The 27,534-nt window shown below is 39.5% G+C and overlaps 3 protein-coding genes across 5 annotated transcripts in view; 1 reads left to right on the plus strand and 2 right to left on the minus strand.

Moving 5' to 3' along the window:
- Positions 1 to 10,403, minus strand: part of clcn1b (chloride channel, voltage-sensitive 1b) — a 32,823-nt gene extending 22,420 nt beyond the window's left edge. The window contains exons 1-2 of the mRNA XM_030158109.1: positions 10,186 to 10,403; positions 473 to 692 (exon numbers count right to left, since the gene is read on the minus strand). Of these exons, the coding sequence (XP_030013969.1) occupies positions 473 to 692; positions 10,186 to 10,236 (271 nt within the window). The 5' untranslated portion in view covers positions 10,237 to 10,403. The remainder of the gene's footprint in view (positions 1 to 472; positions 693 to 10,185) is intronic.
- A 1,975-nt stretch (positions 10,404 to 12,378) lies between these two features.
- Positions 12,379 to 23,318, minus strand: casp2 (caspase 2, apoptosis-related cysteine peptidase). Of its 3 annotated transcripts, none has more exons than XM_030158945.1 (12): positions 23,187 to 23,318; positions 22,477 to 22,640; positions 21,405 to 21,575; positions 21,243 to 21,305; positions 20,159 to 20,228; positions 19,647 to 19,738; positions 18,926 to 19,108; positions 18,350 to 18,478; positions 18,146 to 18,236; positions 15,939 to 16,127; positions 14,843 to 14,952; positions 12,379 to 14,042 (listed from the first exon to the last, which is right to left on the minus strand). In XM_030158945.1, exons 2-12 carry the CDS (start codon positions 22,624 to 22,626, stop codon positions 13,908 to 13,910), a joined length of 1,383 nt encoding a protein of 460 aa, XP_030014805.1. In that variant the 5' UTR covers positions 22,627 to 22,640; positions 23,187 to 23,318; the 3' UTR covers positions 12,379 to 13,907. The 3 variants fall into 3 exon arrangements, with proteins under 3 accessions (XP_030014805.1, XP_030014804.1, XP_030014806.1); XM_030158944.1 differs by having other exon boundaries at positions 15,927 to 16,127; XM_030158946.1 differs by lacking the exon at positions 21,243 to 21,305 and having other exon boundaries at positions 15,927 to 16,127.
- Positions 23,319 to 25,173: 1,855 nt separating this feature from the next.
- The window catches only part of rap1gapl (RAP1 GTPase activating protein-like), a 5,778-nt gene continuing 3,417 nt past the window's right edge, over positions 25,174 to 27,534 (plus strand). Inside the window, exons 1-8 of the mRNA XM_030157071.1 lie at positions 25,174 to 25,289; positions 25,409 to 25,441; positions 25,540 to 25,630; positions 25,846 to 25,881; positions 25,969 to 26,016; positions 26,193 to 26,390; positions 26,485 to 26,582; positions 26,716 to 26,794. Of these exons, the coding sequence (XP_030012931.1) occupies positions 25,219 to 25,289; positions 25,409 to 25,441; positions 25,540 to 25,630; positions 25,846 to 25,881; positions 25,969 to 26,016; positions 26,193 to 26,390; positions 26,485 to 26,582; positions 26,716 to 26,794 (654 nt within the window). The 5' untranslated portion in view covers positions 25,174 to 25,218. The remainder of the gene's footprint in view (positions 25,290 to 25,408; positions 25,442 to 25,539; positions 25,631 to 25,845; positions 25,882 to 25,968; positions 26,017 to 26,192; positions 26,391 to 26,484; positions 26,583 to 26,715; positions 26,795 to 27,534) is intronic.

The raw sequence follows: 27,534 nt of genomic DNA on the forward strand, positions 1-27,534 counted from the left end.
TTATATAAGCATACAAGTCAACATAGCTTAAAACATAGTCCTAATTGATATTAGATATTTTAATGTAGCTTTAAACATGTAGTATTTAAAGATGAGGTTAACATTGAATGTATCCAGGAAAGTTTCAGCGAAGTTCACAGTCTTACAACGGCTGTAGCCTACAGATTGGAGGGTTGGTTTGTGACCAAATGGTCACTGGTTCTATTCTCCAGATCAGCAGAGGAATTGTTGGCTGATGTACCCTTGATCAAGGCACTTAATCCACCCCCACCCCTACCCCCCCTTAGCACCCCAGGTGCCGGACATGGCAGCCCACTGCTCTTAGTCTGCAGTTTGTGGTGTTCCTGCATGTTTCAGCTAGTGATGGGATAAATGCAGAGTGTGTTGCATGTCTTCATGTAAAATATACTGACAAATAAAAGTTCTTAATTCAACTTGCTATCGTCTTGTATGTGTATAACTCTGTATTCACCTTGGCATTTGGAGTAGGGTCGTGGCTTCTTGGTGGAAGAGGCATGACTGTGATGCGACTCCAGGGTCGTGGGGTGATGGTGATGCCGCCGGCCGTGCCCTTTGCGGCCAGTGGCTGTTGTGTTGTCCCCTGTATGTCTCCTCCATTGTCTCTCTGTAAGTAAGCGTGCAGCCTCCCGTCTGGCAAAGTTCCCCAGTTGCTCCCTGTACTCACCGTACAGCTGAAACAGAGAAATTTAGAGTTTGAAACAAAAATTACCTTTGGGCTTAAATGTTAAAGAATGGAGGGAGAGAAGCAAAAAGAAGAGACGAATGAGAAGGAAAAATACCCATGACAACTGAGACTTGGGAGAAGGATAAAACCAGATCCAGTGTGAACAGTTTTGAGATAACGAGAAAGAGATGAGGAATGTGCGGAGTGTGTGTAAGGGATACACACCAACCTGAATACTCTGGTAGACAGAAATAGACAAAACGGGCATAGAGATTGGAAAAACCCCTCCCTGAGAAGAGGCAGGGGGCTGGAAGGTAGCCAGAGGAAGAGATCCGGAAAGAGAGGACATACCACATCTTCCCCTTCCGACTATGTGTGCGCTTTACACCTATAACCACACACACATACACATACACACAGAGGCAGAAAACATGACACCCTGTGATCCACACTGCATTACACTCGTTAAAACCATAGGAGCTGTAAAATACTGCAGATCCAGGTGCAGCTACAATGTGCAACTGAAACCTACGGATCACATGCATCGTACCACACAGCAAAGCAAGAAGCTAAATCATAAGAAGGGCTGGGTGCCATGCATTTCAGTCTCATGTTCACACAGGAAAGGAGAGATGGCAGATCTGACCATGAGGCCCAACCAAGGATTAAAGCTCAACCAGCTGAACACAACTACAGTTTCCAAAATAACATAATATGGTGCTGCAAAATATCCAGTAGTGGTAGGAATAAATAGTATTGCAAGGACAAATGAGAGTGTTACACAGATTGATGATACACAAAACTGCTCTAAAAAACAGTCTGAACACTCTGTACATGAGTCACTACAATCACATGACAAAGTGACTGATATAGACGTTTATAATTAATACACGAATACACCACATAGCAGGTGGCCAACAGTTACACTGTTAAAAGCTCTTGAACACTTTTGATACCTCTAAATCGTCTAGGTGGTTATTTTAAACCTCACTAAACACTACCAGCCACAAACTGTTATTCACAACAATGCTGCACCTCGAAAAGCTTATGAGCCCCTAATGCAGCAAGTGTTTGTTGCATTACACTGGTTTATCCCATATGTTTATACTATAAAGTGGCCACTAGACCAGTGACAAGCCCAGTAAGAAATGTAAACGGCTGTTTGTCACTGTGAAATATGGTACCATTTAGATCAGAGGAAAACACTGAGAATGTCATAAGGTTTTTAGAGACAGAAAATGTACCAAATAACACCTAATGCTCACAAGTTTGATTTGAAACTGCTTCAAGTCTCTTATTATCACTGCTTTCAAAACAATTCATTCAAACATATCTCCTCTAAAGGGCATCCCAACTGCAGCTGTGAAATACTGGGAAAAAAGTGCAAAAAAAAAAAAAAAGGGGGGAAAAAAGGAAATTAAATGAAATGAATATGATTTCTTGCTGTGGGTTAAAGCAAAGAAAATACATGTGAGAGATTTCACTGACGAATTTGCCTTCCAATTACACTTTATGGGTATTACATAGAGATAAAACAAGACATTTATTATATATTCATGGTTATGTAGTATCATCAGTCCACATCTGGCACAGCCTATTAGCACTGTGGTTAAAAATTCCCACCATGAAATGCCTCATTCCTACTTCAAGTCTGGACATATATTTGTTTGATATCGTTCAGTTTAAATTCTTCTAATTTCCGGTCTTCTCTCAATCCGTCACTTTGAATAAAATCAAAGAAACACCATCCATATCTAATCTGAAAGGTCTAAGATTTATATGTGCACAAACCATAAGAGCTACATAACTTCTGAAGATTACAAGAAAGGTAAAGTCAGCAAAAAAAAAAAAAAAAAAAAGGCTCTGGACTGAACTGAGAAGAAAAGAAAACCTCCATCTAGTCTGAAACCAGACAGTGTTTGGTCCCCTTGTCTTTACCTGTTCTTCATCAGATGTCTTTGGCATGATGTGCGCCTCTGTCCCTGTTCTGTCTTCTGTCCCACACAGCAGACAACCTCAGCTCCACCACTGCACTACACATTAACACCAAAGCACTAATCCATCAACATCATCAAACAGGAGCTGGAACCAGCGCCATCAAAACCAGGGACAGTAATGACAAGAACCTGCACACTGTCCAAAGACTTCACCTCCCAGCAGAACCCACAGGTTTCCACTTTCTGGCCTTACCTGATGTTTATTTGACTGTATTTTAGTTGCTCTTTCAGCATGGGTTTGTTTTATACATTAAAGCTTGAAAAAATAATAAATAATAAAATCTTGGTGTCCTGATTTAAATGGGGGAAAAAGAGCTCTGTTTGGAAAAAGGCCTCATTAAGTAGAGCAAATAGGACATACCTCTCACAAAAACCCTCTTTTCCTAAAATATTTTCAGGGCTCATTTAATCTTAGTTTATTTTTGTTTCCTCCTTTATAAACTTTAATAAGTGTGTTGTATTACCGTACTGTCAGATGTACATTTTTTTTTTTTATTATTAAGAATTAGTACATTATTTCACAGGTCATCTTGAATGATTGTTAAATAAAAGATTTAGATCTGTGGTATGTTAAAGAAGTGACACTGTTTCATTATTTAGGGACAATCAATGAATGTTACAAAATTTCCCCTCTTTTTTGGGATAATATAAATTCATCTTACTAAACAAATGTGACTAAATTACCTCTTTTTTTTTTGTGTTTTTTGCTTTTTCTATCCTTGTTCACTCTTCTTCACTCTATGTATTCAATAAGTAAAATGGTCTTTTTTAGGTGGCTCAATAAATGATAAATAAACAAATCAGCAGAAAACTAATTCAAAGAATTTACTGTGTAGTAAATGTATTGTCAATAAATATTCCTCTGACGGAGGACTGAAACAAACGTAGACTTGTGACAGCGTGGGAAAGCCATGGTTTGTTCATATCCTGTGACTCTACTCTTCATCTTTCATCCTCCTGTTTACTTTGCGTCACAGATCAACCTTGTATGTCCTCACGGATCCTAAAATTTACATCAGTAGCCGTTGTTTTCCCCAACTTTCACACACTTCTCCTGAACACTGATACTCCAGTGTTTTGGCTCTGCCACTGTGGGATGACCTTCCCACTCCACGTCAGGAACACCAGAGGATACACACTCCCATGACTCTCCCTTTCTCCCCGCTCCTCTTCCTCCTTCCTCACTAATTTGCTCTCAGCAAGTTTCCCTCTGCCTCCCCTTGTGACTCTTATTATGTTTCTGCACTTTTCCTCTTGCTTTAATCTCTCAGTGGACATGAAAGTAGTCAAGCGTTACTGTACAGCTCTGACACTTGCACCCCTTATTATTCATTTCTGGCGATGATTGTGTTCAAGAGAACAAGCCTCTGCTGTTATTTGAAGTCTCAGAGGGGGAAGCAAAATGGAAAAAATGTAAACCATTCCTCTGCTGGCTTTGTTAGAAATACAGCTTGTGTTAAGTTATTAAATTATTACAGCGGCTTCTAGAGGTAAGTAATGATTTCTAGTGTAAACATAAGGAACAAACAGATGAAAAAGAGGAGGAGGAAGAAGGAAAGAGAGAGCCTTAGTCATAGTGGGAGCTGCTAATAGATGCAGAGGTTGAAGGGCAGTGTGACATTCAGAGTTAATTAAAAAAATAATGGCACATTACTGGGTCTCTTATGAGAGAGAGAGTCAGTGATGCATATTCATCAATATCTGTGTGTGTTTGTGTGTGTTCTTGGCATGCTAAATTTGCATTTGTGGGTGTTTATGAACGTGCTAAATTAATGCTAGTGAGAGTATGTGTGTGTTTGTTTTGCATGTGTGTGTGTGTCTGTGAGGCCTTACAACAATATAGCCCTGTCCCATAGCACAAGGTTAATGATAAAATCTGACCCGCTCACTGACGGATAGATCAGAAGATTAACCCCCCTCCCCCTCCCCCTCCCCCTCCACAACCCACACACACATATCCACACATAAACACACGCGCACACACATTCCACAGGCCATGTCTCCATATGCATACACTAATTAACCAGCACAATAACATTTCCACGCCTAGTCCAAACACTGTTCAAGCTGTCAAGTTCTAATTAAGGCATGTCGGTGGTGCCATAACAGAAAAATAAACCAAACTGTAAAGTTCCATGTATTATGTATGAGCCCACAGTTCAACTTTACACCAAGTCATCTAGGAAAAGAAATCTGTGGAGGTTTTTTAATCTTAACACTTAGCAAATTCTGGATATCATCTAATAAGCTATGACACAACATGCACATTATTTTAAACATTTATAGTTAGTGAAAAAGTCAGAGAATTAAATGTAACCAGGATGATTAATTCTGCATCTTGTTTCAATAACATTAGAGTCTATTCTTGCAGAAACTGATCCAACAGCGGGTAAACACTTACCAGAAACTGATCAATGTTCAAAACTGTTTCAAAAGTGTTGATCCGTTCCCTCATCTTTCATCCGTTCTCCTGCAGGTCACTTCTGACTTTCTTGTGTGTTCCTGCTCTCTAATATACTGTAATTCTCCCTCTGGATATCTGCCTTACATCTGTCCTTCCCTGTCTTTGCCGGCCAGAGTGACGGACACAGACTTTACCTACTACCTGCCTCCGTACAGTATAGACTGCAGTGACTGACAGGTATGATGAGGGCAATAGGACATGCACCCACACACACACATAGGGGGAAGCAGTCGAGGTTAATTCAGACACTTGAGGCTTGACAATAAATTGTCAGCAGCTCTTAATTCAGAGAGGTAGATTCTCAGTCAGGCGGCCGATCCAGCAGATTCCAGCAGGCTGCAGCAGGATCATAAATGATACCAGGCAGTACACAAGCTTAAGGTATGAAAATAATACTTGTTGACGGAGTGGAGACTATAACCGTACTCACATTGTATGGGAAACTGTGGATAATATTGTACTGGTCCTTAAGGGCTGTCAGCGTGGATGACATGCTTTAGTAAAGCCTCAGTGGGCTCAAGTACAGTATCGTCATATTTTTCTGGCTAATGTTTGTTTTTCTACTGCAAGACTGCAACGATTCCTCCAGTTTGACTCATTTTACCAGTGAACATTAATATTTACTACAGAATATAAATATTTTAAGACATTAAACTTAATTCAGGATTAAAACACTCAATGCAGCCTTTAAAAGTGATCCCTGCAAACATATAGACCACATCTGATACAGTATATTCCTATAAACCTTTACAATAAGTGCAGTCAGGTTCTTTTTTTGAATTTTATTTAGCTGTTCTCAAACATGCAGCACCTAAAATGGGTCAGTGGCTGTTCTGTTGTAACCCAGTAGTTCTCACGTGTTTTTCTCAGTCCTCGGGGAGAGCTGCTGGCTTTCTATCTCTACCACGTAGCTACCTGCATTTATCAGACACTTGACACAAAAACAGCAGGGTCCAGTCAATATGGAGCACTCAGGGTTTTTCTCGTTTTAATTAAACTTTAGCCTAAGTGGAACTAAATATCTCTGATAAACAGGCTCTGATTATGGCAGACTGCTGTCATAAATGTGTCAGTGCTACATAGATGAACGGAAGTATGTGTGTTATTACCTTCAACAGATAGGTGACCTGTTTAAGGCGCTTCTCTGACTTTCACCTGATGGATGTTGGGTTACATGCTTCAGCCTCCTACTGTGGTCTGCATGACAAATATGTAGAATATAGAACAATACCAACCAAGTTCAGCAGGTTTAAAGCTGTACATTTTTCAGCCTGTTAACATATAATTCAATAACCATTTTTTTTAATGAATATTATTTTAGTATTTTTGATAAATTAATGATAAATATTTACTATTAGTCAGGCAATAGCAGAAAATAAAGCTGAAGAGCTTGAACATTTTAAAGGCTCCTGCTTTGGCACTGACTCTGCTGAATCCAGTAACTGCACTTTCACTGAGTGATGACTAATGCTGCAGTTATTTTAGATATTTTTATGGGATATTAGTTTAATTTTAATAGTTTGCTGTTTTATTTAGTTGCTTGACACTGCTCTGAAACTGATGGGACATTTTCCAGACTACTTTTAAAGAAACAGCTGCTGTTATTGGTCTGAAACAGAAATACTGGCCTCAAGGTGCAAAAGTGAGAATTGTTACAGTTAGTTTCATGTTCAATTCCACACATACTGATTATTTACTTCTACAGTTTATTTGGTAACTGTTTCTAATACAGTTAAAGTTCAGATATATCCAATATGTTTTCAGGATGCAAATGTTTGAAGGGGTTGGCCCATTATTATCTTTTTCCTGCTCTAAACTATTGTTATTACATCAGCCTTTAAAAATCCTCTTTGGTCACCCTTAGAAAACCACCATTTTAAGCCTCTAGCGTCAATGATGACTTCTCACTGTAAAAGCACTGGCTACAGGTTGTTGTTTTTTTCAGGAAATTCATCTTTTTTTTACACCATAGTATTTTATTTGAAGTATTTACGAATAATACACCACTACACACTTTTGCCTGATGTCACAAGCTGATTTTCTTTCTCTTTCTGCCCCCATGTATTTCACCTATGACTGAACTCCGCGAGCAGCCCTTCACCTTTCTCTCCCTCTCTTCCCCCTAAAACTTTCCCTCTCACCACCCCTTGTCCCCGTCCATCCAACCCCCACCCCTGAGGCGAAACCTAACTCGTGGATAAATTTAGCAGCAGTGTGACCCAATGTTCACTGACACACTTCTCCACACCTCTCCCTCTCACTCTCAAGCTGTTTGTCTCTCTTTCGGCCATCTCTCCCAGGAGGCCCGGCGCACAGACAGATGGAGAGCTTTAACCTTTACACAAAAAAACAATGACAAGTTATTGACACTATTTTGCCACGTTAACACGAGGTTTGCCTTGTAGCTATTGATGTAACGGCTAATAGTTTAATTATTACATTATAGCCACCTCTGTAATTGGAAAGGCACATCAAGTGACTGTGATATCATATGAAATTTAATGGCTTAATCGTCTACATCGCATTCATTCCTGTCTGCGAGACATTTGGCAGGTGAATGTTATCCCTTTTAGTAGGCTGTAACATTTGAGACTTATGAGATCTGTTTCACTGCTGTTGACATTCTTGCAGATTGAAAATCGTCTCCTCACACAACCTCAGTTTAAAACTACATCCATCAAATGAATAGTAACATTCGACCAGCTGAATCGAAGCAAGCACAAACACACAGTATTTGTCCGTGCACTCAAACAGCTGTCTGCTCAACACACCAGGCTGGAGTGTGGCTGTCAGAGTGACACGAGTCCACAGAGGGTGCTTCCTCTATGTTAAGGTCAAAGGTCAAGAACAGCTGTGTGTCTTGTAAGTAATTAACACATCCTTACTAACCGAGAGAACATTCATTGTGTAATTAGTAGGTCAAGACGTCTGCGTTGATGTTCAGTTAATAAAGGCATGTTTTCAACCCATCTGTTTTTCACCAACCCTATAACCCTGAATTTTTCCTCATTTTGCCATATTTAATTTAATTTTCACTGTAATTTATCATCTTCATCTCCAACATTCAACTTCTGGGCATGTAACTTTGAGAAAATACCAGTTCATTGTGTTATTCTGCACTGTATCCAGACAAGGGGAATCTGTAACCTTGCTTCAACACATTTTAACTTCTTATCTTTTAAAATGAGAGTAGATGCTAGTTTCATAAATAAATATATTCAAATGCAACATATGCAACTACACTGTTGCCCAAATGGAATAATTTTGTTTTCAGACACATTCCTTTTTTATTCCTGTTTATACACATCAGTAACACTTTTGATCAGGTGCAGTGATCACATACTGAGTCCCAGTTGCACTTTATCAAGAATAAATGACACTCACAATTATTTCATGAGAAGAGGTAAAAATATTTCATTCCAACTGTACAGGCAGCAGTGTAATTTATCCAGCCTAGAAACGGTAACTTTTAGATCACCAAATCAATACATTGTAGTGCAAGTACAAAAACACTGATAATACGCAGCTCCAGTGTGCATCTGTGAAGATTTACTGGACTAATCCAACAACCTGAAAATATACACCACCACATTCAGCTCCTGATCAATAAATAAATTATATTAGGATGATCTATTAACAGCTCTACACATAAACTCCTCAAATCCTTCAGGGCTCTAATTTCCTCTCGCATGCATACACACAAACACACACCCATCACTGCAGCTTTCACACCTGAGAGATGTGTGACTTTGCAGAGACACATTAACCCAGTAAATAGTGTGATTAATTACGATTTCTTATTTATATCTGACCTGTGCACCCAGAGAGGCCTCGTAAGGGTCTGGGGTTTGAGATTTGCTTTGGGCAGCGGACCATCTTCTCCAAGGAAAAGAGGAAGAGGAGAAGAGGAGCAGTACTGACACTCTGTCACTACTCATCCTCACTTTGTCAGTTGCTCAGGCTGCTCTAACACATGTACAAACCCCAGCTGCTCGGACCTCCATTGCTCATGTATTTGTCACTCTCTCATATAAATCACATTCGGATCTGCAGCAAACGACCTTTAAATCCCTTAAAGACATGTTTTTAATGAGCTGCTGGAAAATACTGACAGCATGAGTCATTTATGTTTGTTGCAGGTGCTATTGATTAATAAGGAACAAACAACACCGGTACACAACATTCACCTCAAGATGCTCCTGGGAAGAATGATCATGATTCCAGATGAGCATTTAAACAGATGAACTGGGGGGATATAGTGACATGACTTCATCTCATCACGTACGTCTAACCTGTCTGATCAGGTTTCCTGTATATAGGTATTTATATCCTTCCTCAACACATGAAAACTGAAATGACTTTACAAGGCTGGAGCTTGAGGCGGCATACAGATAGAGGAAAGATTAAATTTTAATTCCCTGCAGACGCCCTCAAAAGTCGTTTTATGGTGGAATCTGAGCTGCGCTAGGTAATGACAACAGGTGAGAAGACAGAAACCAAGGTCAAGATCAGCACTTGAAATCAAACAGATAATAACACCCATATTTATTATAGGGATGACTCTCCATTTATCGCCTTCACTCAGCATTTTCATAATGTGGGCGGTGTGAGGCCAGCAAAGAATGTTAATGTGTTTGAAGGCTGTCCAAGTAAACTTGACATTAAGTTGCAGAAATGTTGCTCAGGGAGAAAATAGTGCTGAGGAGGTAGATAGTTTAACAATATTGACTCAGCATAAGGGCATGGGGAGGTCTTTGTGAGATATAATGGAAGCATGAAAGAGAAAGAGCTGGTGGATGAGGAGGAAAGATGCAGAGAATAAAAATAAAAGGGCCACGAAGGAGCAACGGAAGAAAATAGCAATAAAGGTTAGAGGTGGGAAAGCCAGTGAAAGCGTAGAAACAGGAAAGGATGGTTGGAGAGGAGTTACAGGTGGGACTGACAGTGGAGGAGCAGTTGTAGAAGCATGAGTGAGAGGAAAGATATTTTGAGAGACAGTTGGACAGTAGACAGGTAAAGCAAGAATGGGAAAGACCTACCAGGGTCTGTTGGTATCTCAGAGCCTTCCTTTGCGACGCATCTGCAGCCATTGACACGCTGTCACTGATCCAAAAATAACCTTGCTGGACACCCCAGCATTTCCAGTGGCATGGGCAAAACCATACACACACACACACACACACACACACACACGAACACTCGCTCTCACTTACATATGCTTTACACCAGGTCACATAAACACACAGGCACCATCTGACCTTATAAACTCATTCTCAAACACGCTCAAGTTAAGTCAGAAATGGTAGGTGATGTCCGTCCTGAATGTGGTCTTGTCCAGATGATCCAGAGGCTGTGAGCCATCCAGCTCCACTGCAGGACTGACAGACACACAGACAGAAATCAGACAGGCGGACAAAGCAGAGCAAAGCCATCTGATGAGGCAGTGAAGGACGCAGCGCTTTCCTTTATTAGAACTGCAGACACCTAATAACACACACACACACACACACACACACACACACACACACACATACATACACACACGCACACACATACACAACTTGTTGCCCTTAGCAGCACTGTCCCTGCCAGCCGGCCATTAGGTGTGTGTTTGGATGTGGTGTTCTTGTTTGGACGGTGGGGGTGCTGGGGGGGCAGTTGGAAGGGCACCCCCCATAGGGCTGCCCCTGCAACGTGAGCAGGAAGGTGCACACGACACCCCTGTGACAGCTCACACCTAATCAGCCAATGATGCAAGGCAATCCCCATAACACTCACATGCTGTGACAGTCTTCGCTCAGAGCCCCTAAATGTGCCCTCCCACAGTCAAACACACACCCCAAAAATGCACCTCACTCACACACACTCACACACACACACAGTAAAATGATCTACATATTGCTTAAGAGGTTCAGATACCCAGAAGAACAGGAAGGGAGCTGAGAGTCTTCCCTGAAACATCCCACTCATAACTCGTCTTTCCTCTGGTTCCTCCTTTCCTGCTGCCATTATGACACCCACAAAGACACACACAGATCCCCGTTAACTCCGCCCTGCTTTGTGGCCCACACGCCACCACATAACCGCTTAATCTCACCGCAGACCGGAGGCCAGAGAGAAATGTGTTACACTCTGACTGCTGGTATATGTATGTGTATGTGTGTGTGTGTGTGTCAAGGGAGAATGACTGTGGACAGCTGGCTGGGCCTCTATCTGATACACTAAGAACATTATCACTGGGCTGCGGGCAGTGTGAGAGATGCATACGTCCTAGTCACAGCATGGAGAGACCTGAGCGCAGCGGAATAGTTGGGAGCCAGTTATACTATACCTGTGAGCAGAGAGGACAGGCTGTACACAGGGAACAACACACACAAACACAGCAACAAGGAGGATCAAATAAAGGGGGGCATGCACAGGAGCAGGCAGATTACATTCGTGCAGGGGTCTCAGGCTCACTGCAGGACTTTAAACTAACTTTAGACACCTACTAATGCATCTGATATTCACTTCTGCGCTTGTTGGTATCAGTATTTAAAAAAACAAAAACAATTTCCAATGAAATAAATTAATTTAAAAATGTACTACTTTGGTTCTGATACACCCACCTCTTCCTGTATTAGTGATAAAATTAGAAAAGACCTTTCATTTACTTGTAATTATAAGGGGATGCATGATTTAGTGAAAAAGTCATAATGTAAATATTACAGAACTGCAATTGCAATATGAGTCTGCTTGGTTGGTAATCAAGAATATACAGATTTATGATCAGCACAAACATATAAACTTAAAGTACTATATAAAATGAAATTTTAAAAAAATGCAAAGTATCACCAAGCACACCATGGATCATTAAATTGCAGCCTTTTGTATTACATTATAAATGCTCAGGTTAACACTGTGACTTTGATTCAAGTAATTGTGCAGCTTTAGTATTTATTATTGATAATTTCTCCAGCTCACTGTGAAAACTAACAGTAAATATCCTTAAAATATTGGACTTCTCCTTATTTTATTCAGCAGTCAACTTAAAACTATTACAGTGCAGTTTTGATGGGATGTGCTCTAGAAATTGGCACCAGGGGTTTCATTTTTCCTGCAAAAGTAATTGATTTCCTCTTGATGACCACTAACTTTTATTATATCAGACATAAAACATCAGTCACTCTGTACTAAACCTATGCACATAAGAATTAAAATCACAGTTGTAAGAAAAAGCACTCAAACACAGCTTTTTCTTGCTTAAAAACATGTCATTTATTGTTTAGAACATTTGGCAGTAATTGGCACTGACAGAAATAAAATCTCCCTTTGGTTCCCCCACACTACACCTCAGCAGCAAACATGAATCTTTAAAACTTCTCACCCTGCTGGAGTGTTTACCCTTTGACACTGTTCCTCTGATACTGTTTTTAAAATGATATTCATTTAAAAAAAACAACAAAAAAACAAAAGAGGAGGCAGAGGACAAGGGTAAACTCTACCGTGACCCCCTCACACGCTGCTTAAAAGCATCTTTGTTTACAGATGGTAAATGATCAATACTGTTTCGACCGGTATTCTTCACTACAACACTGTTGTAACTAAACACACTTGCCTTATCAGGGCTTTTCCCGGAAACATCAATGCTCATACAAGCTTGAGTATGTCTGAGTGTGGGGGTGCCAAAGCAATACAATACACTGTGAAAGCACCACAATGGTCATAAATATATCTAATAGATCATTCTGACATGTAGAAAACTGCATATTGTGAACCTATTGGAAGACTTTTGGAGTTTGTTTAATGCTTACTGTATCTCATACAGTACAACACCACAAAAAGGACCCTGACTACATCTGTACAACCCACAGAGGGAGAAAAACTATTAGGACTCAGAGTAAGCTAAAGGTCAGTGTGACCCCAGACGTAGCACCACATTTCCCTGGCAGCCCACCACCCAGAAAGGGTCAGCTGTACAGTAACACAACTGATATGAAGATAAATGTATATGCAAGTTTTTAAATAAATGTATAGTTCATAATGACAATATTCAGCTCCAAGCAAAACTTGAAACGCTGTGAAGCTGCCCTAGGGGTAATCCTAAATACATATGTAAGAAAAGACTTAACTTCAGAGTTGACAGTTACTTACATATAAGTTCTCTTCAGCATTATGAGAGTGAATATGACATGAAAGATGAATAATATTGCTGAAATAGAGATGATGAAATGCAATGATCTGGAATCTTTGCTGCCCCCTACCTGCCTCTGCATAACAAATAAAGAAACGGCCACAGCTAAAACAAACATCATGTACAAATCCAAGTAACAGGGTTAAAAATCCATATAAAAACAATTTCATAGAAAATAAAGACCACAAAAATAAATCTGTGTACAAAATATGTTTTAAAAAGAGCTGAGTGAAATCTCAAGAGCTGTGCAGTAAGAAAACAGCAGACGAATAAAATAATAGAGTGAACATCTAAACCTCCTAACTGGCATAGACACGGGCGCATGCTGTTACAGCTCTGTGCTGTATGCTGATACACTGCCCATTTCAGAGTACACATAGATTAACATAAGCATGCTGCTCTCTCCTTTGTAGGATCTGTACAAGTGTGTGTGGAGGCAGTATTAACACAGAAAATATGAACAACTACATCCTCTGTTTGAATGGGAGAAGTGAAGATTTAACAGGAATGTGTGAGTGTGTGGTACTAACTCATGTGGAATGAGGTTTCAATGCTGGGAATAATCTGTGTGTAATGCATATGTGCATGTCAATACTGGGGCTGGTACTTGGGGAAAAGGTAGAGGTCTTTGCACAATGAGCTGGTGAACTCTGACATCTCTTTGCAGCGATGGTGGGCGGTGCCAGGGGCGTAACCTTCTCGCTCCTTGATACGTCCATTAACCTGTAGACAAGGAAGAGAAATACAGCCAGGACAATAAGTATATTTACTCAAACACTGCAAGTACAAATCTGACACACTTGTGTTTAACTTGTATTTTACATAGCTTTATACATCTACACTGTATGTAAAAAGAAAATATAATACTTACACACACCTCTAGTTAAAGCCTGTGGTCAGTTGATCTGTTCTGAACTTAATATTTAAAGGGATCTCTGACAATAATGCATTTTATCAGTAGAAGCCACCCACTTTAAAATGGAAGAAGGCTGATCTACTGTAGAAACGCAGTGAAACATAATGGTCATTCTAAGGTGATGAAAACACAAAGTTTTTTATTGGTCTTACTATTGTGGGATTACACACTAATGACAACAACATATTCATGAATATTTAATTCCATGTGTTTGAATATTTCCAAATTTACCTAAATATTACACACTGGATCTTTCAACTAAATTCCCTCTTTAAATGGATTATCTGGAAAATGCATTTGCACAAAGCTGAAAATAAGCCACGGAAAGGTCACTGTTTAAGAGATACGTGGTTCTCATGGGACAACAACACTACTACATAATCTTAAAGGATATGATGCTACTGCAGATTAAACTACTCAAAAGTAAAGTAGCTAAAATTGTCTCGAACCTCAACATGTTCAACAGTAAAATGTAACCAAGCACGTCAACATTAACGAGAGCAAAACTGAACCATGCACATCATATATAAATGTAAAATACTGAAAGAGATCATTTCACTATATAATGACTGTTCATACAAATGTAAGCTTTATGATATGTGCTCACCTGCACCATGATGTCTGAAAGATGTGTGTCCTTCGCATGAAGACGAAGGGCTTTGTTCAGTTCCTGGACAAACCAGGATCCTCTCTTGGTGTTGCGCATGGCTGCAGTGCCTTAAGGACAAAAACATAAAAAAAAAAAAAATCAATGAGACAGAGCTACAGAGCTTTTTTTCAAATGAGCTGCAATTCACATCTAAAATAAGACCGTTGTCAGAACATGTTTGTTTGATTTCAGTACATGTGTCAGTACATGAGTTACACAGTGGAAAAGCAGGTTTTCTACAGGTTTCAGCAAATTCAATTTAGGACCTCTTAAAACCTTTTAAAGACTAATTTCATGTTTTGTTGTTCTGAATCTGTAGCCTGGGCAGCCATCCCTTTTTCTCAAAGAGAAATCTATTTGGAATCACAAACGCTTGAATCCAAATGTGGGACGGGACTAACAGGCACCGTGTAAACCAATTACAGATAAGACGGACGTGATGCTTTTGTCAGAGAAACTTAAGAATACAGGGTGTATTCTGTAATTCAATCCTTATTTTTGAATCAAGTAAACAACCGACAACAGTTGTAAAGAGGTTTGCGGACTTGGAACTGGCTGACTCGTGACAAAAAGAAGTCGGTGCATATGACACATTATAAAACACCTGCCCCCCAGACTTGTGATTAGTTCAATATAGAACTGATCGTGCATATTTCACAGGGACTGGCCCAATTCAGGACTGTTATACACTGAATACACTGAGAAAACCGGATGGCTGGCCAGGCTACTGAATCTGGACTTCAGTCATGCTCACAGTGTGAATACAGGACATTATTTTCTGATTGCATACATTTGCTGAAGGCTTTTTAGGGCAGCTTTAAGTTCCTCTGACTTCCAAGGCAAATCTAATGCCTTTATACCCTAATTTATGCAATTTCTTGCACAAGGAACAGCAGGAATTAAATTTGTTATTTTCAACAGGCTTCAACACACTAAATCCAATCAGTTTTAAATCCTGTCAAAATCATACTTAAGACATTTCAAGGACCTGCTGAAACCCTGAAAAAGACTGATTTGTCAAAATTCCAAGAGATCAACTTACAAATTCTCTGACCTTTCAGAGACGCAAAGCCACAGATCATGTCGGAACGCTGGGGCAGTTTAATCCTGGGCGTCCCCATCTCCCCTCTCTGTCTGGAGACTGCTTCACCCTGTCCTTCTCTCCCAGCATCCACCTGTTCACAGCTGGGTGAACAGGTCCGCGTTGGTCCGTCTATCTGCTCCACTCCACAGTCCATCTCGTCTAAAAGACAAACATTTTCATTCATTTTTTGACCTCTGCATTGCAAACATTACAAGTTTTGGTTTAATTCAGCATACATATATGTCTTGGTATTTTGGCATGGCAGAAAACATGTCTTATTTTTAAGATTTGGACAAAAATTTTAAACTACATTTTTGACAGGACTTTCATAACCACTGGTGACCTTAGTGCAGTTGCAAAATAAATTGGTGGCTCTGGAAGAGGTTGTTTGCAGATGCCGAGGTCAACATCAAATGAACTTTCAGCAGGTGTGCTACCTGTGGTGGGCTCTGTGGTGGAGCGATCAGCCTATGACAGTAATTAGCAAATGCTCCTGAGGGGTCTGAGGATTTGTCAGGGGTATCATCATCCATGTAGTTAGGTCACATCCTCCATCACCAAGACAGACTAATTAGACAGAGGCCTGGTTAAAGCACGTATTAGCTCCATATTTAAGATGTAGTACTACACTAATGTTGCATCTCATTACATTCAAGACTACTGCAGAGGACGAGATTTTTAAGACCAACAATAACACCCACAGTCTCTGGACATATGTGGTTGATGGACAGCTATGAAACCTCCACCTGGGCCCCTCGTCCCAGTGATCAGTAAGATGACAACAGACAACATCTGGACATGTGGAGAGACCAGCTGCCATTACATACACGTGTTCAAGACGTCCAAGCAACTGAACATCCTGTTCAGATATTTATGCTTATGTGTCAAGTGTAAAACACCTTGATATCTGCTGCTGTTCAAATGTTTCACTATTCAATCATTTTATTTTAATATATAATCCATCTGTTTGTTCAGTTTGATTGAGATTCCGATTCAGAACACTTTATTTATCCCCAAGGGGTAATTCAGTTTGCAGACATGGGTCGCAGCAAAAGGACAGGACATTAGACACACATTCCACAATTCACACAGATCGGTCAATGTACAGGACAGTACATCAGCAGCTGAAGGGTCCAGCTGCAGTTTCACTATCAGTGACAAAGTGCAATAGTAGCAATAAACAGATAAAACAGATTTTAGAACCTAAACTACTGGCTACTGGTGTAGTTTACAACTACATTTCAATGTTTCAGCTCAAATTTTACTTATTTTATCACATTCTCAGAGGGATATAAGTTTACAGACACCACATTTTTAAAGTCTGGAGGATTATGGAAATACCTATCAGATGTTAGATTGGATAACTGTGCTCATCAGAAGACTGGTGGTCTTTTAACATCTTAACATAAAGCATCAGAAATTTTATATCATTTTCAGTTACAGATTTATATAAAGCTTATACATGTCTTTCCAGTCCCCCTGTGGAGGTTTGTGTTTACAAAGCCTAAACAAAAAAATGTAAAAATGTCCATTCTTCATTATGTTTACTTTATGTGAATATATAATGTTTTTGGTTTACGCTATAGTTACATATAAGACGTGGGAGACGTGCAAAAACCTAAGAGATTCACAGATTTAGGTACAACAGGTTGAAGGAATCCCTGCACAACAGTCAAGGAGGTGTCTTCTGAAGACATCAGCCAGGAAGCTAAAGTTGGATTCAAATGGATCTTAAGAATTAACAATAATCCTAAGCATACATCCAAAAGAAAACAACATGGCTTAAACATTTGTGGAGGCCACTAAAAAGCCCTGTAAACTGTGAAGCTGAAACTGTCTTCTGCAGGTGGAGTGGGTGCTGTGTGAAGATGGTGAAAGGATGCACATATTTTCAGTCACATATTTTAGAGGCAATGCCACCAAATATTAAGAGAGCGAATGTTGATTTGGACCCTATGGGAATGAAATACGATAAAATAAAGCTTAATCAATCAATCACAATTTTCTACAATGTGGCAACGTGAACTAACAGATGGAACATTATTGGAAAAAAATGTCCAGAATTAACTCTGAAAGCATTTAGCCAATGTATATTTCTCTACTGTGTTCAATAACTTTGTATGTTAATTGAATTTGTGACGACCAATGTAAATATGCAGTTTGAAACAGTGCCTTACCTCCTCTGCAGGCCTGAATGAAAAACATTTTCGGTTTGTTCTGTAGCAACGGACAGTGAGCATTGTCAAACGACTCGAACACCCAGTCGAGCTGAAAATGAACAATCAAAGAGTCATTTGTCTGAAATCACATCTTTATGCATCTTTACCAGAAAATGCAATTTTAAATATATATCAACAAAGAAAATAATCAAGTAAGCATACTTGTAGGAGCTGTCCATCTGTGCCGTATATAGCTCCTTCCACTCCATGAGACAGCAGACACACCACACAGCTGTCCATTGTCCGGTGGTCAGCCCGTCTGGAAAAATTCTCAATGCAGCTCCTCATTTCCTACACATACAATGACGGACCAGTTCAGCTAAATACTTTTTTAAAAACATGCATTGTCCAAGGTTTGCAAGTTGGTGTTTATAATGCTGAAGAGAAAAGCTTTAGCACCAACATAGAATATCTTGAGCTACTATTAAATCAAAACAACCTTTAACACAAGCAACATGATAGGTTTATGGATGGAATTTTAATGTCTGCAACATTTTCAATTAATTTTTAGGCAGTGAGAAAAGACATTGTTGTGGCATTCTTCTTTATATAGAGTTTATGATATTAATATGTCATTAAGGAAAACACAGTGGCTAATATTTTCACATGATTATACACTAATGTCAACAAAATTTTGAATACTCTGCTCAGTTTCTGTGATTAGACATTCAGGCTTGCACACAGGACCTTTAATATATATGATTGTTTATACATATTTTAATTCTGTTTGTGTGTTACCTGAGCAGGGAGGTCTCGGTGGACCATCACCAGGAAACCCAGCTCTGTAAAGACTTTTCTGAGGACTTCATCATCCACCTCACCCCCCTTCCTCGGGTCAAGATCAGGGGCAGCATGAGGGTCAAATGTCACATTACTAATGACCAAGGCAAAGCCACGAGGGGATGAATTCATTTTGTAAGACTGGAAAAGAGAGAGAGGAAAAATAAACAGAATGCAAAAAAAAAAATTAGAAAAAAATGACAAAAGGAGGTCAGAATAATATGATGCCAGAATGTTCTGTCTTAATTACCCACAAGTCACAGGCTTTATATGAAGGCAGGCAGAGGGAAGTGAAGCCAAAACATCTCAATCTTTCCCTGACAGCTGGCTACAGTATGGGTCATAAACCCTGCCTCCTCATTGTTGGAACAAACTAGAACTGATATGCATCAGATAATTTCCCAAAGGTCATTTATGTCTTTTTGAGTACATGTCAATAGAAATATGTGTTTAAATGGATCCGGCACCCAAACAGCAGGTGGATGTCATGTCCCTGCACCTTAGCTACACAGACCCTGGTTGCAAATTGCTTCCCAAAAGCAAAATGACAGCTCCCACAACTTGAGGGTTTTAGCTTCATTTTTGCATGTCTTCTCACTGTTTAACACTGAAACGTGTATTTAACTTGGTGCAGGAGGTAATACATACTCAAGTATGTTGGTGAAGACAAATATTTTACCTGATGGCAATGAGAGAGGTAGAAGTCATGACAGCATGGAAGCACAGGAGTGCTGATAGGACTATCTGCATCCAGACTGAACTCCATGGACTCTGAAGCACATGAACAAACGAGTTGTTAAACAACTTAAAATGCTGCCAAGTTTCAGAGTATGGTCTACACTGGTATTATAACAATCTTTGTTCTACTAGTCTATGAGTGAGTCACTTTGGGGCGTGGCGCCGACAGGTACAGACAGTAGATACCGAGACGAAAGCAAGCACAGGCCTACAGTTATCTTAGTAATATGATACATGATAAACAGATCGCACAGACTGGACTTTTAAGTTGTTACATGGTTTATAATGTTTCCTTGTTAAAGTATATTCAGTTGTCGGTCCATTCAGACTGGACAACAGCAAACATTTTACTGCAGACACAACGTCATGTCTCCATGGAAACAAAAATGAACAACACTGGACAAGACAAACATATCTGATCCTCAGAGAAGGCCTAAGTGTGTCACCACTCACCCTGTGTCCTTGGCCTCTTGGCTGGAATCATCTCTTGGATGGGATAAGGAGGAGATGACTTCACAAAACCCTAAAAAAATCCACAAGCTTTTAATGACTAGAAATGAACTGGTCAAAACAAACTAAAGTGGAATATTAATGAATGAATCTCTGTTCTTTAGCAGCATTGATTTTTGTTTGTTATCTGTGACGACTACAGTCACAGCTAATAACTATTAGGAAATCTGTCTGCTCACTGTCTGTCTACCTCAGCAACTATCTCGTCGCTTGACACAAGCTGGATGTGGTTTATGATTCCTGCATCTGTCATCTTAAATCTTTCTATTTTCTTCATTCTCTGTCTATCTGTGATCCCGTCTTCCTCCCTGACTGGTGCCGTCCCTCTGAATGATGACTCTGAGGCTTGAACTGGGCAAGATGAGGTACTACTCCCCTCCTCAATAGCCTCTCTGTCAGCTGTAGATCTCTGCAGAAAACCATGTCACTGTAGTAAATCATTATCCAAGATGTGTAACTTCTCCTGCAACTCTGAGTATGTGTAATTGGAGCCAGTCTAAGTTATAGGAAAATGGCAGCTGTGTGTGGATTTCCATCCAGGTGTTCTAATTCACATGCTTGAGTCATGTGTAAAAAAGGAAACACTGAAAATGCTAATGAAGTTTTTACACTTGGTGCATGAGGAAAGGTTTGCCTATCAAAAAGGGCTGTAGAAACAAATATCAGATAAAGACCTTGACAAATTGTGGCAAATGTTAAGAATGAAGCAAAGGAGTCTGAAACAATGTTATGATCCAGACCAGCAGTTCAAATAAGGAAGCAAAAACTTAAGCCAGGTTCAAGTTTTTTGATCATACCTCTATCAACGACTTAATAAACAACTCTGATGTACTACATTTAACTGCCAAAGTTTTAAAAATGATGAATAACTACCTCTTAACATCTGTTTAACAGCAGCATAAATGTGCATTTTCTTTTACAAAATGGAAATCTATGATACAAGAGGATGGAAACCCACTTAGTGTCACTGCATAGAGTAATTCTGGTTGAAAGATTATATATTAATAGATTACTACAATCTGCTCACCTCTCTCCTCTGTCTTGTTGTTTGCCCTGCCATTCCCTCTAGCTGTTCCTCAGGCTGTATACTCTGTGAGAAAAAAAAGTCTATGTCTATGAACTTCACTGAGTCTGGATCTAATCTGCTACACACACTGCCTTTGTGATATTTGATGGGGTGCAAACTCACTTCCACATGTGTCTCCTTGCTATCTTTCTCCGGTGACTGTGTGAGGAGCTCATACAGATGGTGTTGGTCAGTGTCTTGCAGTGCTGAACAGAAACTGCTAAAAGCATCAGGTCCTCGCTTTGGTAGGAGTAGAAGCAAATTTAAGTTGCGCTTCTGAGGTGTACCCGCTGCCTGAAGTGGAAAAATCAGAAGCAATAAATACAGACTTAATCTAATGGTGAATGTAATTTGTAGATTAGTAATGATAAAAAGGCAGCATCTCAAAAGTAACAAATAATATCACTGATCTGATAACATAGACCAGTTATTTTATAAGTTTCACTCCTACAATATGTATTTTTTCAATGAAGTCTGTAAATCTCAAGTCGACCCAAATATTACTCCTGTGTATGTTCATCCGTAAAACCTATTCAACTACTTGTGACCCCTCATCACATCACTACTTTCATGTGGATGTGCACTCGAGCTAAACAGTTTATCAGAAATGTTACTAATATTGCAATATGGACAAGTTTAATGTCTAAACAGCAGGGGGAACTTTTTTTTTTTATAAAGGTAAAACAAGTAAGTGTCAAGTATATAAAAGAAGCATTGCGACACAATAAAGATGTAATGCATGGTCTTCAAATCATAATTTCAAGATTGAATGAATTGCTACGAATCCCAGAGAACAATATCATCATGACCAAAAACTGTCCCTCAAATTACAAATCAAGTCAAAATAATTGCAATATTTTTTAGTATATATAATTTTTTTCAGTGCAAAGGGACTCTCAGCTTTTTACAATTAAAAAGTGAATGAATAGATTGGTGTAAAAGTAAACATCACTGTAGCCCTAAGAATTGACCTAACTAATAGGACTAAATTTAATTCCAGACTTTACACAGTACTCAGTCAACTAATCACCTACTGTCTGAGGAGAAACAGATCTACTATCAATAGAACATTAACCACAATAAATACAGTCAACTAAAATAACTTTGAAAGTCGTAAGTTGATGGAAAAAAGTGAGCTCTCAGGCCTCAGGGTACTCTATGAAAAGCAACCCCATGGACCAGAGTATCAACATACCATAAGAGTCTGCACATTGCTGTCGGTGAGGATGTTGGCTGCCCGCAGAGACAGAATGAACTGCTCATCCACCTCCATCTCTCTGCCAAGTATAGCAGAGTATTTTCGAAGGGTCTGTCTGTCCCGCTCCAGCATACCACACTCCTTCATTTTGCTCCAACAGACTGGTATGGGACAGATAACAAGGTAAATGAACACACTGTGGAGTTTACTGTACCTCATTACAAGTGGCAGCAAATACAACTCCTGATACCATCTACAAGACGAAGTGAAGGATGTTTCCGCTTCACACAGCAACAGAGTCATTATAGCCTTTACAGCTGGTGTTCGATCAGTGGAACCAATCCCTTTTAGTCACACATCAATAGATACAAAAGAGCAAACGCATATTTACAGTAAACAACAAAAGCACATGTATCGTTTCCATTACTATTGATGTACGACCATTGAAGCTAACCTTGCAGGTGTAGATTTCACAAAGCAATAACCACCTAACAAGTTAGCGAAAGAAATTAACATACAACTGCAATATGTACAGCAACCGTTACGTAACAATGTATAAGGAAAAACTTGGGAGTCTCACTTGTATCGACAGTTAAACGTGTCTTGCTAATTACCAATGCTAATAAGCTAGCCAGCTAACTCGCACTGCACCTTCATTTTCGTGTCACAGAAAGCGAAATACAGTTCACTCTAGATTGGTGACTTACCGTTCTTCTGTTTCTGCAACAGACAATATACTCGTCCAGAAAACTGGCAAAATGTCGAAGTGTTCCACACTACTGCACACAAATTAACAACATCCCGTGTACTCACAGTCACTACACAAACCAACTTCCGCGGGGATACAGCAGTAGCGAGAGAGGCGGGGCTACAAAGTCGTTGTTTTGCATTTCTACCAATAAGAGTGTGATGTGTTTTGAGTGACATTCTAAGTGGCTAATTAGCTAGTCTCTTACAAGCGGTTATCCTCTACTGTAAAACTAATGCAAATAGAGGTTTAAAGCACATTTGAATTTGAATGGTTTTTCTCTAAATAATTAACCAATTGATAAGGAGCACATTGAAGGCGGACACTAACACTGGTCTAATAGAAACACATCTGACATGAAGATCAGCAGCTCTTATTTTACTGGCTGGCAAAGACTACAAAGTTCTCCATTCATGATCACTTGCATTAATTACAATATGTGACTGGCTACTGGATGGAACTGCACACACGAATCTGTTTGCTTCTGTACACTTTTATTACACTATATGCCAACTCATATTTATATTTCATATTTCTATCTATACTGCACATTTACAACTCTTAGTTCCCTTCTATTTATTCACTTTACAGAAGAATAAAATCTTGCAATATGCTACTTGTGTTTTGCCAGGCAAGAAACTCTATTCTATTCTATTCTATTCTATTCTATTCTATTCTATTCTATTCTATTCTATTCTATTCTATTCTATTCAAAAGAGATTTTTCATCATTCAGTGACTGAATGTATTTGGTATTTGACAGATCAGATAGATTCAGAAGATATACAAAATATATCCTAGCTGAAATATAATGTACAATAGATTGCAGAAAACTGCACCTTAACAACCAGCCACAGCATTGAAATAACATAGGGTAAATTGTAATGCTTGTCCTTAAAACTAATGTTTGGTCATTTAAAAAATATTTGGCTAAATACACAGACAAAATCTTGTTGTGTTTTTGAGCACAATTCTCATATTTTTATTCATTATTATTACCATTATCATCATCATCACCATCATCATCACCATTATTATTATTATTAGTCGTAGTAATAGTTGTAGTAGTGATGAGTTTATATGTGTGAAAGCACTGATATCTCTGGTTGTAACTACACATGGCATTAAAAAGTAGCTTTAAAGCACAAGTTGGAACAATAATGTACTAAAATGAAACAGCTGTGCATAGTGTTAAGACACTTACGGTGGTTAAGCATCTTATCATAACTGTATTTGGGATGGAAGTGATAAAGTCAGCCGCTGAATCACAAGTGGTGCCTTAGAAATGTCATACACAGCAGTTATTGACATATAATGTAACTATTTTGTTGCCAAAAATATTTAAGGACTTAGATCAATCACCCACAACAAACTTTTGAAGCACTTTTAAGTCTATGTCAGATAGAAATCTCAAATACAGGTTGTATGATTTCATTCTAAATTTTAAGGAAACATTCTGTGTAAAATGTGAGACTCTTTAAACCCATCCCTTCCTCTTTCTCCTCTTTCTTTCATTCTCTCTCTCCACCTTTCCTCAGGTTTACTTCACCCTCCCCTGCTGTCTACCTCCTCACCCTCACTGTGTGCGCTGTCAATAATTGATGATTCTCACTGACTCAAAGGGTAACAGGTCCGGGAGAAAATGTCTCACCCATTTCTTTATTTATATCCAAGTCAATCTTTATGCTCAGTCACCCTGAGAATCCAGTACAGGTGTTTGTAGAAGCATGGCGCTGGATGGTATAAGGCAGCCTGACCATGTCTATTATATAGGCTGTGGCGACTGCTGCACCTTTGACCGTGAGCGGGTTAATGCTGCCTGTCTGGCTGACAGCGGGAAAGAGGGAGGAAAGGGAAGCTTAAATGAGTAAGAGGCAGGGGGCAGAGAGGAGGAGTGGCAGAATGATAGAGTGAATTAATTCAACCTTAGACAGCCCTGATTGACTCGGCAGCAAACTGGCATGTACAAACACTGACAGTGACACTAAAGCCATGGAGGGAGAAAAGAGGAATGACATGTCCTTCTCCAGAAAGAGAAGTTTTACTTTTGGCACGTATGGAAGGTGAGTAAAAAGTCAAATGTTGAGATCATCCAATTTTAAAGAAAGACAATACAAGTTTAAGTTGTTTCTCTTTAAGTAGATTTGTTTATGTAAGAGAATGTTCACTTCCTTGTTTACAGTGTGGATAGATTGACATGTGAAGATGAGATGAGGTGAGAATTTTGTTTTCATTTTTTTATTTGAGCTGATTAGAACCAAATACAACTGTATGAAATGTGCTCTTTTTGTGTAATTCAACCTGTTGCTTCAGACCCGAATCTGTAGATGACAACATTCTAGACATCTTGGATTCTCCTGCCAATAAGAGCAGGTCTTTCCTTTCTGCCAGCAGCAACCAGAGGGTGAGATATCACACCCATTTCCATTGAAATTAAACATATCCACTGCATTTACTTTACATACTGTGTTTCTGAGAAGTTGCTGGTCTCATCACAGCAGTGAGTGAGTTTCCATTTCTGACTGAAGTTTTTGTCATGTTCCTCTTCCTCCCCACATTTCTCCTTCCCTTTCTTTCCGTCTGACTCCCATGTCGTCTGCTGCCTGTTGTTCATATCAGGAGACAGAGCTGTTTGAAATCATTGAAAAGCTGCAGGTGAGTAACTGCACCATTGATCTTATGTGTGTCCATTGATGTCTGGGTAAAGCTTTCTTATCATAAGCACTGCCATTGTCCACTCAGGGCAGCAGAATCGATGAGCAGCGGTGTGAATTTCCTCTTCCTCTGAAGGTAACTCTTCAATCAGTGAGTGAAAACACAGTTGACTGTTTATGTAGGTGTGTGTTGATACTGACCTTTCAGTTAACGCCAAAACATTTGTTTCCCCAAACAATTAAATAGCCCGTGTCGCCTGACTCAACAGACTCTCATCATCATTATCAGGCACTTCCCTGTGTCTATTTTAGTCTCAGCTTTTAACAATAGGTGGAGAACTGCCACTCATCCTCCCGTCCAAACTGGGGGGCTACTGGATAGACCCCCCACAGGAGAGGCTGGTAGATGTGAGCCCCACCTCTTCCACCTATGGCCTCGATCCAGAGAGCTATGACATTATGGAGAGAGACGGCGAGGCCAAAATATACCATGAGTTCTTTCGCTCAAGAGTGAGTAAACTTTTATGATGACCCTACCTGAAAGAAGAAACACTTTAAATCCATAATAAAATAACTTTGGTGTATCTTCTTTTGTTCCTCTCAGTATCATCACTCATTCACAGCTGTGGATTCCTCTCTGGGGCCTCTTGTTCTCTCAGTGTGTTTGGAGGAGGAGGAGAATAAACTGCGAGTGATACTAAGGTTAAACTCTGGTTATTTTATATATTATAATCCTTAGCAAGCTTGTGATGTATTCAAGACTGACTGCTGAATGCAGTAATGTCACTGCAAGTAAAATACCTTATACAAATGTGGCTGCATTGTTCTCTGACAGGATGAAGGAGTGTTCTCTGCATGGAGTTTTCTCTTTGACTCTTTTTGCTAACATCCCGTCTACTGTTGAGCTGGCAAAGGTACCAAACTATTATTCATTTTCAGTATGACATTGGCAGTGATGAAAGAAGTAAAAAACAAAAAGTGCAAAAGTAACTGGCAAAATAATTCTTGAAAAACAGTCATTTTCATTCTGCAGAGTTGCTCCTGTCAGTGTTACATTATACACAGACTAGACCTTATTGATCAATGAACCAAAGTAATATTTAACATTTTAGTGTGTCGGGCTGGGGTGAAAGTAATTCTTACTACTTGGCATGTTGTTGGGCAGGGGTGGGTCACAATTTTTAGGACTCGACAGGGACTCATAGTGATGAAAGACTCGACTGTACTTAACTTTGATTTGTGCCAAGTGACTTGACAAGTCATTCTGCTGAGAAAGATGTTGAGAGGTCACATTTAATTCTTGAATGACTGGATAATTTCTAATGCAGTGTGTGACACTCTTGATAAATCAGCCTCCAACTGAAACAAGTAACATAGAAGGAATGAAGACTACAGTTGACCATTAGAGTGCCACTTGACAGCTCAAATTTTCATGTAGATCATCAGAACTTAGTCTGACTTCAACCATCCATTGCTTGAACTGAGCATTAACTTGACTTGTCTTATTTGGCTTCTAGCAGTGACTTGACTTCCTGATTTTCACAACAGACACAAGACTCGCTTGAAATTTAAAGATTAAAGCTCAAGACTACTTGTTACCCGGACATGTGTGACTTACTTCCACCTCTGTTATTTGGACATACCATTTACACAT

The sequence above is a fragment of the Sphaeramia orbicularis genome, chromosome 16 (genome assembly GCF_902148855.1).
Source record: "Sphaeramia orbicularis chromosome 16, fSphaOr1.1, whole genome shotgun sequence".
NCBI classification, from domain to species: Eukaryota; Metazoa; Chordata; class Actinopteri; order Kurtiformes; family Apogonidae; genus Sphaeramia; species Sphaeramia orbicularis.

Coding starts and splice junctions, on each gene's coding strand:
- casp2 (XM_030158944.1), bottom strand. CDS start 22,626: ATGAAGGAGTGTGGTATGCTGGAGCGGGACAGACAGACCCTTCGAAAA. Junction 19,109..19,646: donor ACCTCTCTCATTGCCATCAG/GTAAAATATTTG, acceptor TCTCTTTTCCAG/TCTTACAAAATGAATTCATC. Junction 14,953..15,926: donor TCTGAAAGGTCAGAGAATTT/GTAAGTTGATCT, acceptor TTTGTCCTTAAG/GCACTGCAGCCATGCGCAAC.